General features: G+C 41.4%; 1 protein-coding gene and 2 long non-coding RNA genes across 3 annotated transcripts in view; 2 read left to right on the forward strand and 1 right to left on the reverse strand.

Annotated features, from left to right (window-relative positions):
• The window catches only part of LOC145434382 (uncharacterized), a 75,144-nt gene extending 63,573 nt beyond the window's left edge, over positions 1-11,571 (reverse strand). Inside the window, exons 1-3 of the mRNA XM_080311747.1 lie at positions 11,356-11,571; positions 10,632-10,762; positions 10,343-10,419 (exon numbers count right to left, since the gene is read on the reverse strand). Coding sequence (XP_080167873.1) covers positions 10,343-10,419; positions 10,632-10,762; positions 11,356-11,472 — 325 coding nt within the window. The 5' untranslated portion in view covers positions 11,473-11,571. The remainder of the gene's footprint in view (positions 1-10,342; positions 10,420-10,631; positions 10,763-11,355) is intronic.
• LOC145438371 (uncharacterized) lies at positions 484-2,872 on the forward strand. Its single transcript, XR_013914921.1, has 3 exons — positions 484-2,396; positions 2,453-2,574; positions 2,646-2,872. It is a non-coding gene; the product is annotated as an uncharacterized LOC145438371 (long non-coding RNA).
• Positions 11,572-13,107: 1,536 nt separating the features above from the next.
• Positions 13,108-16,954, forward strand: LOC145438379 (uncharacterized). The gene is made up of 3 exons (XR_013914922.1): positions 13,108-13,240; positions 14,085-14,144; positions 16,791-16,954. It is a non-coding gene; the product is annotated as an uncharacterized LOC145438379 (long non-coding RNA).
• Positions 16,955-17,667: the final 713 nt, after the last annotated feature.

The following is a 17,667-nucleotide window of genomic DNA, read 5'->3' on the forward strand; positions in this document are numbered from 1 at the left end:
TCAGACGATACTGGCTACGGTTACTGGGTCGAGCAACTTGAGTGTCCGACCCGGATTGTACTGGTCATTCACCGGTGCAAGAAGCAAGACCAGCATATCATTGAATGAGCTGTATTAATAAATACTACATTCAATGATGACTTTTCGATAGTACAAACGGGTCCTGAACACACGGCAAGCTGTCGTCAGTCAATGCGAGCATAATTATTATGAATGGTTTTCCTTACGTAGCTGCGCACTTGAACAGAAACATTCGCAATCAATAGCAATATTAACAGTCTGTATACGCCCATGGTGATGTTGATTATGTGCAAGAGCGCTAGGTGTAACCACGTCTATTACGTCATATATTATTGCCGGTATCATCAACAACTGTATTGACTTGAAGATTGGTCTACTTAACTACTAGTTGGTAGTGCAGTGATAGGCGAGTCCCTTTCACTATGTGTATTTAGACGACGTAACCGATACATATACTGGCTATTCGTGACTTAAAGGGGCACTGCACTCAAAAAATGATGTGGTCTCAAATTGAAGGGCAAAACGAAATAAAATTTTTGGCCGCAGCCGTTTTCATCAGAACGCCACCGTAATGGAGCTGCAATTTATTGAAATTTCCAGAAACACATCCGGCTGCAGCTGTCGTGGCTCCGGGTCATTTCTTAACCCGTTACATGGAACGATGACTTCATCGTCGCACTTGCTCGACGCGATTAGGCAGTCACGCAGAGGACGAACTTTAGATAGTGGCCAGCCAATGTTACGAAGCAAATATGTCTTACACGCCAAGGTGGTGTAGATACGCCGTTCCACGGAGGATGTTCAGTCAGGAGATTTTTCTCTTAATCGGGGCTAGTGTACTCTATTTCTTGAGGGCAGGAATAGATCATGTCCTATTCTTATGTTATGTATAAAACATTACCATCACCAATCAGTGTGCCCCTGAACATTTCAAAATTCAGAGCGGTCATAATTGGTTTCGCATTCAGGTTGGAGAATCATAAGATGAGGGTTTGACGGTATCGTAAAATTATGGCTTGGGGATTAGTAAGATTACAATATAATGAATATGTTTTAGGGTCAGCTGCGGAGTTGTGGGTTCAGGTTAGGTTTGCGTCCCGTTGGATTTCGGTTAAGGATGATGAATTTTCCTACAATACCAGAACCCTACACCAATTTAGAATGTCATGAATTTTGTAATGTTCATGGGGAACCCTGACTGGTGGTATTCATGTTGTGGATAAGAAATTACTCTTATCCCGAAAATCGACTACAGCATAAAGTGCTTTTCAACCTGTATGACGGTTCGTACTTGTTCAAATGAAAAGAATTTCAAACAAATAGTCTACCAATGTTCAAACAAATAGTCAACCAATGTTAAGTGTGAAAGAAAAACTGTATTTCCGGAGTTGAGCTAGAAAGTTGGCTGTTTATCAGTCGATCGACAACGGAGTCTGATTTACCATTTTCCAGGATTCTACATGATCCACTATTCTATTTCTGAAAATTTTGAATAAGTGTCCTCCTGTCCCGAATCCAAAATACGATAACGATGACCAGTGAATTCGGCCTCACGAACTCGGCCGTCAGGGAACTCGGCCCTCGGGAAATTTTGTATTACAGCGAATCATTAAACTAATAATATTATTATCAAGTGATTGGTGAAAATATTGATAAACCCGAGGGAAGAGTTTGTGAGGCCGAATTCACCGAGGGCCGAGTTCACCGGCAACCACGATAACCCTACCTTGTAGGTAACAGTGGGCGATGCCAGTGTTGATTTGAATGCAAAGTATTGGAATTTCGGCACACATTCATATTGCGATGACATAACACGTCGATTTAGTGGAAAAGTGATATTGTTCATTGGTTCGCCCTTTAAGCTTCGAAAGAAATCACTGCACGATACCCCCAGAAAAAGCAACGAATACCTTGAGAACAGCGGAAGTGCGATATATGTGATTTTTTACTGCAGTGATTTTAGTATTTGATTAATCAACAATACGATACGCTGAATGTGAAATAATGACGCTCTGTACCTACAGGAAGCCCTACAAATACAAAAGTGATAAGCTTTTCTTTTCGTGTAATAAATTCCAGCTGGCTGGTGCGAATTAAATTGTCAAAAAAATGCGAATAGAGCTGAAAATGGTTGAAAAGTACTGGTCTACGTTATTGTCTTGCTCTACCCAGAGTCTTCGTAATAGTATATAGAATATACATTGATATTATTAAAAGCTGCAATGACATCGACACGTTGTGCATTTATATCGTGTGAAGTCAAAAGGAATGACGCATCGCATACTCTTCATAAAATTCCTTCTGAAATTGCACTAAGACGACAGTGCCATATCCATCAATAAATCACCAGTTTGCTGTGTGACATGTCTGCAAAGGTAACTGAATACTGATATTATTTGAAACTTCTTTTGCCTGACTAACCATTTCTCAGGACTGAAAAAAAAGTTGGTGTCTCTGGGTGAGAAGAAAGGTATGGAAGACTTGCTACTATGGACAAGAAGCATCACTAAACACTTTGGGTGGTGCTGTCAGCATTGTGGTCAAGATAGCAGTGTAAGTCTACATATCAACTATGTCTGACATCACATATTAGGAACTTTTTATATACCAATATGCAATCGCAGGTGCTAAAAAGAAGATGGATATCTCTTCTGCATCACATCACCGGACAGTTGACGGGGAGACATATTCCTGCAGCCATGGCACTTTGACTGGGGATCAGTGCCTAAGAACTAGATGGTTGCAATGTGGATCTCCCAGTTTCATATCATTGAAATCTTTGATAGAAAAAAAAGTTTGACTTTAAAAACGTTGTTCTAGAACATCTAGAACAATACATCTCTATCGTACATCTTCGAGTTGTATGGCATGTGCAGAGCTGCGTAGCTTACTAGATCAATTTCATTCTTCCACTGCCCGACTGCCCAGTTGTAATACCCTACCCTATATAGTCCTCGGATGTTTCTTTTACTATTGAGTTGAATTTTTAATAAATGCCGAGTAAGCCATTGGTGGAATATAAGAATAGCCATTGGTGGAATATAAGAATGCAAACAGTTCCCGTTCGCTGATCGACTTATATAGCAGAGCCGCAGTGTTATCAATCACAGTTCGTTAGAAAGCCTTCTGCCAGGACCATGTGGTTGATTGTTATAATTCCAGTTTTTTTTCTGTTCACAGAGCAACTGCACCATTCATTGTCAAGTGTCCGAAGTTGACTCTGGTTTTCTGACGATTTCTTAGACCAATACAATGAGATTGAAAAATTGCATCCAAGAAACGCGGGTGCAAATACTTGAGTTTGTGCTTCTAGAGTTGCAACAAGACCGGCGAATTCCTCCTCTGAATATTGTGGCTCAAATTGACACGGCAGGCTCTCACAAAATATCGTGATATCATTGAAATCTTCTACATCTGTATCTTCATCAGAAGTTCATTCATCAGCAAGATCTTCTTCCATACCATTAATGTCAAAGGAATTGCATGAATGAACGAACTGATGGAGACAGAAGATTCGTTAGTGAAACTGAGAACAACAATGTTACGATAAAAATTTCCACAACAATGTTTGAACTTTGATGAGAATGAAACAATGATATTTTCGTGTTGACCATCTATACATCTGTGTCTTGAACAAGTAAACTGGACCGTATCAAAATAGTTGCTATGCCATGGGTAAACGATGCAAAATATCCTGTGTCTGTCTCTTGCACAAGACCACTACTCAGAAGGTTGTGCACTGTGCAGTCATTAATAAATCTTGAAAATGACAGCTGTATCAATATAGCTTTGCATCAATATACAACTGTAATGGCATCTCAGTATCAGTCAACTGGCAAATACTATAGAGTCATGACAAGCTCCAGACACAAATCCTCCTGACTTCTAACACCGTACGTTGAGCGCCGCCTTGGTGTGCAAGGCATGATTCCTTCACAACATCGACTGACAACTATCTAAAGTTCGTCCTCTGCGTGACTGCCTAATCGCGCCGAGCAAGTGCGACGATGAAGTCATCGTTGCATGTAACGGGTTAAGAAATGACCCGGAGCCGCGACAGCTGCAGCCGGATGTGTTTCTGGAAATTTCAATAAATTGCAGCTACATTACGGTGGCGTTCTGAAGAATACGGCTGCGGCCAAAATTTTTTTTCGTTTTGCCCTTCAATTTGAGACCACATCATTTGTTGAGTGCAGTGCCCCTTTAACTATCGTTATTGTCTGATACGAATATCTCCTTTCGATTTAAAACACAACAATTTTGTTGTGCACCAGAACGGATACACGCATGTATTTATTAGGAAGATAACCTGGTCGGCGTTGATATTGAACGTGAAGTTTATTTAGTGTTGGTTGTGTAACCGCACAGCGGTCGCATGAGCTGATTTTCTACATGTACATTGATTGGATACGAGTTATGCCTCTGTACTAGACATTTGAATAGATTATGTATAAAGTAGTAATTTGTTTCTTCAAATTCGAAAGTCAATATGTTAGTGTCGTTCAGCACAAAACCGTGCTTTAACCTCAACATAATTCTCTGGCAGACTATTGCTTCATGTATAACGCCTATGTCCGCTAGGCAGGTTTCAGCGTTTAATATGCGGTGCGTTGCAAATTCTTTAGATAACTATGCACAATATATACACCTGCAAGCGTCGATATCCTATCAATTCGCGACAACATATTGCAATGCTGTCTATATTTTCCCGGTTGTATGACACCATGTAAAAAGAACGCTCAACAGTATGACAGTCTAATAGTCAGTGAATTAGGTGAGTCGCACGCCGTCTTCACTCCCATCTGCGGAACTGGCCTCGCAATCGCCGCTGCCGTATACAATATTATCGTCTGCATCTGTAAGTAACCTTAATATTCCGGGCCTTGATAACAACAACATTCAATGGTACAAGGCCTACCAGTGCATACGATGATCTCAATGACGGCCAGCGTCGTAACGTCGGTGATCACCAATTCATCCGTGTAGTTGGCTTCCGACGACGACCTGGAAAGTTGTCATATTTTGTATAAGATACGAACCTCATAATATTGGCATGTAAGTTATATTCTCACTCGTCATCGACAGCGCCTCCATGCTGTTCACACGCAGGAAGTAACAGGTTCAAACTGAATACGTTACGTCGTTGATTAATACCCCACACTGTATGGCGATTCAGCCGCGACATCTCATATCATTGTACACACCGGCGGATGTCCCAGTCAAGTCGTCTCTATCCGATCTTGTACTGGAGGAGGCACTGTTCGTCCCGGGCAGTAATAGTATTACTTATGTGGGTATGCATTCACCCTTATTCACCCATGTTAGAGGTCTCCGCGAAAGAACTTCAACGACGGTACATAATACCCGCCAATGACAACCGTGATATAGGCGTGACGATATGTGATTCGCACAAGGTGCTTTGTTATACACGAAATAACAGAATGCTCATTCGCACCCTCATTGTCACGATGCCATACAATATCCGCCACATATCGCACGTGACGCGACAACGAACTTATCTATTAGTAAGTAATAACGCCCATTGAATAAGCAAATAACGTGAACCAACACCCACATCAACATCACCAAGCGACCTCCACCATTAATAGTCATGTACACATACCATGCCTCTCGACAAACCTATTATCTGTGGCAGTCCCGCAACATTCTCAATTTGCTGCGCATGGGGCCAGTAGCTAACCCACTTCGCGTAGCAGCATGTCGCAAGGACTCACTGAGCATGGGACCCGTTCGCCGCAAAAATAAGGACAGGTCCGGATGACGGCGAAGCCACAGGAACTGATGCTCGTTAATAGATATATAGGGCTCTTACTCGTTACTCGTTGCCTTTTGAATGCAAGGCGTGCGGCTGGAATAGCGATGTTATCTGCAAATAGGTGGCATAGTGACAGATCCGTGTGCTATCCCGATAATTATATGCGTACCGTTGGGTGCCATATCATGGAAAGAGGAGTCTTGATGCGCGTAATCCGATGAGACTATCGCTGTCGGTGTCGTGACAGTATCGAAGCGTGGTCGCGCATCGACTATTAGTTGATGTTTCGCACGGGCTGATGACTGGACGCTCCCGGACGTAGAGGGGGCGCCATTACGCGTGGGACTGCAGCTGGCAGTCGCGGATTTACCGTATTCCGTAGTTTCAGTCACTGCAAAGATTAGCATGCAATTTAGTCATCCATAACTTTATTATTTATGTGTGAACAATGCGCTCTATGTCACCTAGTACACGCGTACACGTAATGCGGTGAAGGCTTTACCGATGTTATTTACCTCCGTATGAGAGATCTGTTTCTATATCATCATGGGACGTTCCAGCGCACCTAGCGGCGTCTGCGTATATAGTTTCGTGCTGTGTGGCCAACGCACGATTAAACAGTTTCCTGCCGATAGCTGCACCCGCCGCGACGCTTGCATTCCGCAACATTCCATCGTAATGCACGTTGGCTACCCCGATCGAATGAGACGAGGAAGCAGCCACGTCATCCTTTTCCCGAAGAGACAGACCGCTCGCCATAGTGGCCAGCATTTTTCGTAAATGCTGATAAGACACTCCTTGCATCCCGTGTCTTGTCAGATATGATTGGACACATTTCGAAAGATGACGTATGGGCTGACCGGTCGTAGAACGAAGAGCGGGCGCCTCAGCGGGGCTCATGCATCCGTTGTGGCGAGCGCATAACTGGAACACAATGACAAGTACTTGGTAATGGTTCGTCACTGCTTAACACATTCCGTGAGCTAGCTCTGTAGTTATGATGACATGACCAATCGACTATATAGATAGCATGCTCACCAATTTGAATCGTTCATAGCGGTCGTGCTCAAACGCAATCATACTACCGAGCGATTTGCTTTTTGTTTGGTTGACTTGTACGATTACGCGGTCCTGGTCGCTGATCAGCTTGCCGGGATTCATTAATTATTCGGCGGTGACCCGTCTGAAATGACACAGTCGTGTCCCGGTGGATGCTCCTACGTCAATTAGGAGTGCCGCCAAGCACGCGTGAAAACATTTGTGTTTGATTTGTTATTATTACTGCGCATTGTGCAGTGCACGGCGTTGAATTACCTTGTCGAACATTGATGCATGATGCAACACGAGATTCTCGGTGGCGCAAATTCTGAATTTATTCGATTAGTCTGAACGGAACCTTCTATGTTCCAAAAGACTTCATTGCTGGACGGACTCTATCGAGCGCAACCATATCGCGGAACGAATTTTAAACCATTTGGATATGTATTTCTATTGATAAGGTCGCGGCATGCGTCCATATTGTTCTTACTGCAATAACATGTGGATAATTAAAACCGCACCATTTTACGATCAAATTCTACTAGCTGATCGGGACCTACGTAGGACGTAGGCCCCGGCCTGATATTAACCAGCGCGTTGTCGGCAATAAAACCCTAGGTGCGTAGCCAGAGAGTTTCTATTTTTTATTGCTAGAAATCCCGACCTTTTGAAATGCCAATTCACTGATTCGTACTATCGATGCTGCGTACTGCAAATTAGCTATAATCATTTGTATGCGAAATGGGTCATCGATATCTCATGTGCACTATCGGCGGTGGTTTGATTTAGCGCGTCTACATAGGCCTGCTACCGTCCGCAGATACACTTTCGCCGAACAGAAAAAATCTCTTAGTGTAATATTATTTGTGTTTATGTATCTTGTTCAGTGGTTCCCACACTTTTCCGGTGTGAGGGCAAAATTTAGAATTTCAGAGTACGGTCAGGGCCGCACGAATACTACGGCTATGAAACGGACCCAAACAGTCATCATGGCTATTTCGGAGTAGTTTTATTACCCTGGCGAAATTTCAAAACTGTACACTGCTTACCGCTACTTATTTGCTGCATTGGGTGTCCGTTGAGTGAATCAGCTTTTCAGAATCAGAATCGGATTTCTTCACTGGCATATAATTTTTTTTCCTGCGGGATGGTATTTGTCTTGTGAGGTTCAGATTGCCAAGACAATAACATTCGGCGCCAGTCATTTAGGCGCCTATGGACAAATAAATCTATATGTATTTTGTATATATAACGAAGTTTTTGGTATTTCGAAGTTTTTGGTCAGTATTATAGCAGTCCTTTACGGCCAAGGCTTTCTCGCTGCCGATCGTTCTGACACACTTCTTGGAGTCACATGTTACATGACCTAAAACTTTATCTGTCTTGGTGCGTTGTGGTGCGGTCATGGCCAACGCTGATATGCCCATTTCGATAAATCTTGCGTATTTTTTCTTGGGGAAGAGTACCCAATAATCAAGATATGCGGCGAATTGAAATCGCGCAATGCGCGAAAAATTTTTGAAGAAGTTGCATAAATTTTCAAAAAATACTCTATAATTTATGCTAATTCACGAAATAATTTAAGGCTCCCTTCGATCTCGGCCCCCCTCAATTGGGGGGTTTGGGGTGCGGCAGTTACGGCTCTGACTATAGGACTACCAATTATGCTGCTTTTAGCCGGCTAAGCAGTATGCATCTCGGCGCATTCAACCGTGAGTCACGTGTTTCACATCTAGTTATAATAGGGTTACCATCCGTCCTCTTTTAAGGTGATTTGTCCTCATTTTTGATTTTTTTAAAGGGTCCTCGGAGGACGCCCAAATATCTTCTTTTTCGAGATTTTGTCTTCTTTGTTGTGGATTTTGGTTACATGGGCCAAATTCGACTGATATACATTAAGTCAGCACTGTAGGAACGCTACGGCGGCTATTTCGGGAGCTGGACCGGAAAGTTGACCTTTTTTTCAGTCAACCACCTGTTAATGTGAAAGAAAAACTCTATTCTCCGGGAGTTGAGCCTCTTTCTCTTTTTTAGTCAAGCGACCACGAAGTGGGAAAAAGTTACCATTTTCTCAAGATTTGCCTCCGGTTTTGAAAGTTATCAATACCTATTTATATCTATAGCTACTGCTCGTTCAACTGGAAAGTTAGGGCACATTGCATTGAAGCAGCAGTGACGTAACGTTAGCAGTCTATACTCACAGCTTTCCTGCGATTCTATAATTAAAAATTACAGAGGCCAAGCGAAGCAAGAGTATTTTGTAAATATAAATTTTATTTTTTGTCATAAATCGATTTCGTAATATATTTTTCGGGCCGCAAGAAGGCTATCTGGGGGCCGCGCTTGGGAATCACTGATCTTGTTGATTAAAACTTATGCCCGCGTCTGAAAAAATTGCGCTCGTTGCCATTGCCGAATCTGGGTATTTAGGTATGACTAGCGCAGCCTGTAATTGTAATTATATCAGGTTTGCGGCATGTCTGCAATCTCGTGTTCAGCGCAACATTTCCGGCCGATTGTACAGTCCGATAAAATTGATCACTACTATGTATTCCGCACAGCGTACTGAGGCTAATCTCAGCAAACTAACGATCCTTATTAGATCTACAAATTCTACCTAATCATTAAAAACGCATATTTCATCGCGCTCTCTGAGAAACACCATCTCCTATCGCGATTTGACAATCAAATATACGATCACCTTCTACAAATTTAAGTGCATCAGTTGCATCGATGAGGGCCGCAAGACGGGTGTAATATATTTTGTGAACCATTTTGTGATCAATGTTCTCGGAGCACAATGTTGAACAGTGTTTTATTGTGTGTGCCTGTTATTTGGAATTTATTCCAGTGCCCATAATATTATTCCAATTGTGCTTCGCGAACGTAAATCGGGAAATGCAGCAATGCAGTCAAAATCGATGTTTTCATTTAGCAACCAATTGTCGCGATGCGAGCTACTCAATACCAAGTGGGAACCCATTGTGTTGGCGGTAAAGGACTATTACTGATCGACCGCACGCGTTTGTAATCATAATTCTTGTCTGTCTTTCGTGTTCCAGAATGGTCGCGCCGTGTTACTGCTCAGTCCAGCGACGAATGCCGAGCGCGCGGCAATCATCTCAGCAGGAGATCGCGTCGCGTTACATTGTGCGATGCGATATGCGTGCACAGACGGATCTCACTAATTGTTCGCGGCACCGCGTAACACTGTCATAATACGACTTGTTAAATTGCAACTGAATATTAGCGTCAGAATGGTCATTTCAAAAGGACGGGGTTTTGCGTCTCAAAAAGAGGGGGTTTCGCCACCCCCTGGCTACGCACCTGCCGCCACCCCATGCTAAAACAAAAGTTGGCGCCTATAAATGGTATCACGTACATTCATCTAACACCGTTGGCTAAAACGTGTTGAGCTCGAAGTCATGAAGTCTAAGTGCTAATTCCAGGGTGCATGTTTTTATAATGTATTTACAATCAGAAACTGATATTTCATATTTGAATTACCGTTCTCGATGTAACGAGTGTAATATCCATCATCATCCTGATACCTGGTATGCTCGAGGTACTTTCCTATCGTCCCGCTGTTTAAAAATAAGACGGTTCTTGTAAATTAAAATCAACAAAAAACCAACAATGAGCGTACTTCAACTTCTTGGGTTAATATCGACGTGGAAGAATTTTAAATAGTGCACAATGAGGAGAACCAGCACAACGAACACGCTCATACCACACAATGACTTCAAATTTCTATCTCCTGCATGTAGCGTAATTAGAGGGGAGATTGTCATATTACTTGTTATAATATACTGTTACTAAATCAGTGTATCCAATCGGCCCGTGATATTGTAGCTTGACTGTGGCGCATGCCCGATTCATAGCGTCGCTGTCCAATGTTCTCACAGTTACGTACCAGGTATGATTGAGCTGAAATAGGTGAAATACTGAATCACCGGCCCTCGTTGACTTCACCAATATAAATCTTTGCAGGTAGTCTTCACCCATTGTGGGTGGGATCAGCAATACCAGATAAGCACATTATATCACCGAATAACTATAGTCCGTGCATGAGACAATAGGATCATGGTGTGACATAGAATTCACCTACTAGTTCGTCTTAATTACTGGTCTATTCTATGTTTGCTTTTCATACATGCATTAACATCTTGTATCTACCGGAAATGCGATTCCAAGTCGTTTCCAGCCTTTCCTATCGCTTCATAGTTTAGCAATTATGTGGTGATTTAATGCATGAATCATATTTATACACAAATCAGAACCACAGATCATCAATCAAAACTATAGTTTTCACTATATGGGATCAATTTGATCAACATAAATATTTTTAATGCAACGTTCCCACACAGGAATTCGAGGTCAGCTACATGGAACCTGCAAATTCTAGTCCAATCATGGCCATTGTGGCCTGGTCTGTCCAGACAACAGCCTCTTAAACTCATCTAATCTTCATAGGTTAGCACACCGCTAGCTATAGGCTAGCAAACACAGAAAATGATTACCTTCGCTGGAGAAAATGCCCTTGCGGAAAATGGTTTGGGCAACGGTGCGCTCATATCACACCCGATGCTTTCGCAGCTTGCAAACAAAGCCACGCAGACGGTAAGTATCAGCAACATCTTTATTATCGACGTCGATATAAATGAACGAATCCTATGCGTTGGCCGCCTCTTCAGTGGCCAGATCTATATACGCAATAGCAACCCCTGCACTATCCCTTGAAACGACTACAACCAAGCGTGATTTCCTTAACGGCGTGACTTGATTACACGAATACTATTCCCACACTAGATTTGCTTTACACAGGATATGTTTGAAATCATGAAACCTTTTTGTGAAGCATGACACCCACCCGCAGATATCGTGTCACCGTGCACCACATTCGTCAGGAGTGTTGACATAGTTTTTTGTAGTGCTCCCGCTGACCTCTGATGGCACGATAAAAGTATTAGAACACAGTTAAAATATCGTGAAGAAATATAATGAAAATTGTCCTACTCAGATGACCCCGCGTGTATCCGTGGTTACCATACTATCAATTGCATATGCCGAATACCGTTACGAGGTTATCATGCATGAAAACCGTCGAGTCGTTATTTTTTATACATCCTATTCTTACTCCGGTGATTTGGTCGTAAAACGTCAGTGATGAGAATGTAAATAATACCTGTGATGTAACAGTGAGCATTAGATTTCTCAAACCCGATGTTTCAAATGTGAATATACTGGTACATTGCACTCTTACTTGCCCAGACGCGTTCAGTAAAAGTAACAAGATAATATATTGTCCTTTTACAAATAAATGATTCTATATCGGATCGCTATTAATTTAAATTCTTGCAATCGTCATGTTCATTTACGATTGTAAATCAAGATTACCCCACGTCTGTCGGACATGTATGACAATCATCAAACTTGTTCAAGAAGATGCCGTCATACGGACGTCAACTATAAACGAGTTTGTTGGAGGCGTGTCATATAAAAAGAGTTTCCTGCAGGCATAATGGAGTTGGCATTCATAACTTTTTTTATATTAATTTGTCATACATCAAAATTGATCATTTCGTTTCTCTAAGCTATACGATCTTTATGGGGAAAAGTTGTGGAAGGCTTTGCGTATTTACTACTGTCGAAAGAACTACGAAGTTCGTGACTTCTAACCGACAGACGAAGACGTGCCCGTCAGCAAGTCATATGTTCTTGGCTGATGGGCGTTTCGTGATAGATTCGGGTGATTGAATACACTCCATGTGCCTTGTGCAGTGAATCAATACTTATACCGGATACGATATTATTGATATATTTATATTTTTCTGAAATTATTAATGATATAATCATTACATTCAGAAGGTATTCGGGTATCATACAGGAAATATTATTTTACTTAGTATACCGATTGTCGTGTTCGTCGTATTCACAGTAAATCCACACATATTGTTAATTTTCGGATTGGTGCAAATAAGCCGATGTCGAAATTGAGATTACTTTTGCAAGACCGCGAATTCAGAGAGTGTTTCATTTGTCGATTATGACGGAACAAATCGTGTACATTGACAAATTACCCAGATTTTTTCGTTATGCGAATTCAGTATCCAAAACAGCAATTTAAACGTATCAGTATCATGTCCATGCTAATAATACGTGCGACCAAGCATGTGTAATTTCTATATATATATCGACCGCGTGTGTTGATGTATCCACTGTCCAGTGTAGCTTATGCGTCGGAAGAAGTCGAGGTGTTCTTCTTGAAATCAGCAGTAAATTATGTGTAATATTAACTGTGTTCGTTTTGCAGGGTTAATATAAATATTACATACCTGAAAATGATACGTCAAGGACTGATGTTGATGTGTTTATTTCTGGTGATAGCATTACCGATGATAACAGGTAAAATCAATCGTAGGAAATGTTGGTATTACTCATTTCATGACCATTTTCAATTATGAACGTTATTATTAAGATTCAAGGTGTAGGTGTCACGAACTGATATTTGGTGTATAGGCCACACGCAAGCATGATATCCCTACTCATGAGACTAATTTATTTATGGTAGGGTTACCATACGTACTCTTTTAAGAGGATTTGTTCTCTTTTAGACTTTTTAGAAAGTGACCTCGGAGGACGCCCAAATGTCCCATTTTTTGAGAATTTGTCCTCTTTTCTGAAAATTTCGGGTAAATGTGTATGAAAATTGGACTGAGATATAGGAAATTAGCACTCAATTAACGGTCCGGTGGGTATTTCGGGAGTTGAAATAGAAAGACAACTTTTTCTTTTTTTGTCAACACCACAATATTCAATTAAAAATTGGTGGAATTGGGCGTCGAATGAAAGTGATGACCATATTTTTTTGTCAACTAACTACAGACTCGAATAAATTTACCAATTTGTGCGGATTTTACTCCGGTAATGTAAGTCTGGAAATTTTGACAAAGTGTCATCCTTTCAGTTTTTAAAAATATGGTCACCTTAGTTATGATGTTCATCCGGTGTGGTAGGAAATATGTCATATTACCGCCGACTGGGGTAATTTTTAGTAGTTTCCAAATCCCCCCTACCGTTTGTTCCATTGTGCCCCGCCTATGGTGCGCAATGGGACAAGCGTTAGGAGAGATTTGGAAATTCGGCATTTGTGATTTCGAAATACATTTATGTCTAAAATTGTATTTTTTAACCCATTGTGCCACACCTTTCCATGAACTCCTTACCTCACCTTGTCGTTTTTCTTCAGCATCCCTGTCCGAATTCAATCCTGAAATCTTCAATGGCTCACAAGAAAGACCAAACACAGGTTTGTATTCAACCATGCGCTGTCGGTATCGAGATAAAAGAAAAACATTCCCTGCATGTGCGATAACCGAAGTTTATAACCTGTAATGAAGCAATATAAATGTATTTACTAGTACTGCATCGATACAAATTTTAGTATAGTTCCCGACCTAATTTCATCACTTCCGCCCCATTTGCCATTTCAGAACAATCCAGTTCTTCTCATATTACTATAACAAAAAAGGCTGTTCTAAATCATAGAAATTCAGGCGTTTTAATGTAAATGGTTTCACGACAATTGCTAGCCAATGTTAGTAATTCGACCTTTATTCCAATCGTTATTAAACAGTGTAATTATCAAACATTCATACACAGCACCAGTCAAACCGTGCTACGGCTTGTTTGGCAATGAAGAGGACAGCGTTGATACTTCAATGTTGAGCGATATTACGAGGTGTAACTGTAAATAATATTCCCTGATAATCCAAGTCAGTAGATATGACAGCATTGGATATTTTGACATGCGACATGTGATTTATAGATAAGTAGAGGAGTGTTAGGGATAAAACTAATGCTGCGCAAAATCCAGTATACCTGAGTGATACGATAAATGAGCATTAGGCTTGAAGCCTGCCGAGTACAGTATTCGATTATCGCCCATGGTAACGTGATGCAAGTAGGACTTACGTGGAAAGCTCGTATATTTTACCTTGATGCGTCCGCCAAGAAAACAGTGGCGATTCTACAAGGCAATAAATATAATTGAGGTTTTCTTTCGACTATACCCATTTCAATACACTTTGTTTCATCGCTGTGGGTTGATAACTACTTCACATAATGTTATTTCCATGTACGTGCTCAACATTTATTCTGGATGCGGTGAAACGCTCAACCTAGGCCTCAATTCCGTCACTGTGGGAGATAAATATCTGAGCTATAATTCGTGACGATACCGTAAGTCATCGTGGAGAGGATCGTAAAAATTAAGTACCTAGGCCTACACTCGACTTGCATCATTGCAATTACTATTCTCTATTCCAGAGGCGGGCAACTTTTCCAGCCGGCAGGCCGGATATAGGAAAATTAGGTACTTGGTGGGCATATACAAGAAATAAATCGTATTTAATGAATGTATGTAAACGACAGCAATGTCACTTCAAAGCCATTTCTCGCCGATAATGACGAAGGCAATGGGGATTTGAGAACAGCATTGTGACACAGGCGCCTTTATGTCCGCTTCTCTCTGATCAATTAACACATGGTGCAATCCTTGATTAAGATTTCAATGAGTTCGATAAGCCCATATTTACCAAGACATCAATTCATTAGAGTTGAGTACAGCGCAAATACGATAATGCAAGTCTCTCGCCGCGACAAACTTACGCGTAAGCTCCACTCTCGTACGCTGCCCACTAACGTATCTAATAACAAACAGTCAGAAACGTAACAGTACTTCGACAGCCCCTCCCCCCAAAACGTTGATATTGCCCCCCCCCTCCATAAACGCTTACCGAGCAAAGCGTGCAAAAATATCTGTAATTCATGATAGAATCGGTCAATATGATCAGGAATTGCATATATATTGCTATCATTTTTTATCCTCTTTATGTTCACGTAATCATATTTACCGGTAATAGAGCTGAGGGAGGTGTCTTTGAAAATGTAGGGCCCCTAAATAACAATTAAACATCTTCATACGGACCCGTTGGTATAACGACTTCGTTACATGATACTATTACGTGACCTCTGCTATGTCAAAATATATTGAAATCGCCCAAACTTACTTAACTAAATGACGCACACGATTTGAAACAGATATTTCTTTAATGGCTAATATAATTTTTCCCTGCTGTATGGCATTTGTCTTGTGGTGTTCAGAGCGCCAGGACAAGAACATTCGGCGCCAGCCATTTAGGCGCCAATGGACATTAAAACATCTATTTTATAATTGTATATATATATCGAAGTTTCGGTCTGCACGAGGACAGTCCTTTTTCGGCCAACGTCTTCTCGGTGCTCGGTGCCTAGCACACTTCTCGGAGTCGCATGTTGCAGCATGGCCTATAACTTCATATGTCTTGGTGCGTCGTGGCGCGGTAATGGCCAACACCAAAGTGCCCATTTCGATAAATCCTGCGTATTTTTTTGTGAGGGGGGGGGGGAGGGTACCCAATAATGAAGGTATTTGTCAACATTAAATCGTGCGCAGGGCGAAAGAAATTTGAAAATTTGCATAAATTTCTAAAAAAATACTTCATAATTCTTTTAAATTCGCGAAATAATTTTGGCCCTCTTCGAGCTCGGCTCCCCCAATTCCGGGGTTTGGGTGCGGCAGTTTCGGTCTTGCATACAATCACTAAAATTTGACGTTTAAGCTAGAAGTGGTGAATATCGACAGACTGGGGCCGCGGGCCACATTATCATGTAAGATGGGAAACTGTCCGCGGGCCGGACAAAATCCCGTCGCGGGCCGTATGTTCCCGCCCCTGCTCTATTCAGATTCCAGTGTTCGTATTATCATGCTCACCTCCTATAATATTGTACAATGGATATGTTATTATATCGGCTAGAAAACACCATTCCAGGTGGTACTTACGGATGAAGCATTCCAGGAAATGGTGTGATCCAAAATATTCCATTTCATTGACACTGTCGCGTTATTTTTAAGGTAAATCGGGACGCGGGAGAAACAAAGGCTCACGTGGCTTTCCAGGCCCCTAGGCCACCGCTGAAGAAAGAAATCCATGCATGCCGATCACACATTGTATAGGATATATGATTAGCTCTGTTTATAAGTCAACATGTTAACATGATACGATATCTGATCATCAATATTGCTGTAACATTTGTGACTATATATAGCGCATAGTAAAAGATCAGCGATTTGATGATTTCAATTTGCGGCAGGCCTACCCAATTCGTTTTGGAACAGCGTTTCATTGTTGGTGACATGACAGGGAACGGCGCGACAAGCTCCATGCATGTATATGCAATATGCATCGATTAAAAATTTACAGCATTGATGGGTAATTTGAGAATGGGTTTACGTCTTCACACGAGCCAGAGACTTTCCGGCGACTATATACCCCAGGGTGTACAATAGGGCTGTTCAAAAATAACTTATATTTCTGGATTCCAATTATTCAGTTATTAAATTGTCAGGTTACCCTAAAAAACGATGCACACCAAATTGGGTTCAATTCTAACAAGTATAGGGCTCCGCAGATCCAATTAAAATTTTTAAGTTAAACAGAAAAATTGAAGAAAAAAATTCAAACTTTTCTGCCAACCCCGTGAAATTGTTGAGCCGTCTTCAGAGACGATGTAAAACAATTTTTTGTCAATTCCAACCAGTAGAAACGGTGTTATTGGAGTTTTTCATTGATAATCCTCGGATTATCCACCAATCAAGGATAATCATAGAATTATCAACGAAAAACGCCCAGTCGAACCGGTGTCGGACTAAATAATTGAAAACCAGGATTAGAAACAGGACCTGAGAATTTGTCGATCCGCACCGCAATATTAAGATTAAACGATGTATA

Source organism: Botryllus schlosseri, chromosome 1, assembly GCF_051294905.1.
Source record: "Botryllus schlosseri isolate E-star chromosome 1, Bs_hap1, whole genome shotgun sequence".
Taxonomy (NCBI): Eukaryota; Metazoa; Chordata; class Ascidiacea; order Stolidobranchia; family Styelidae; genus Botryllus; species Botryllus schlosseri.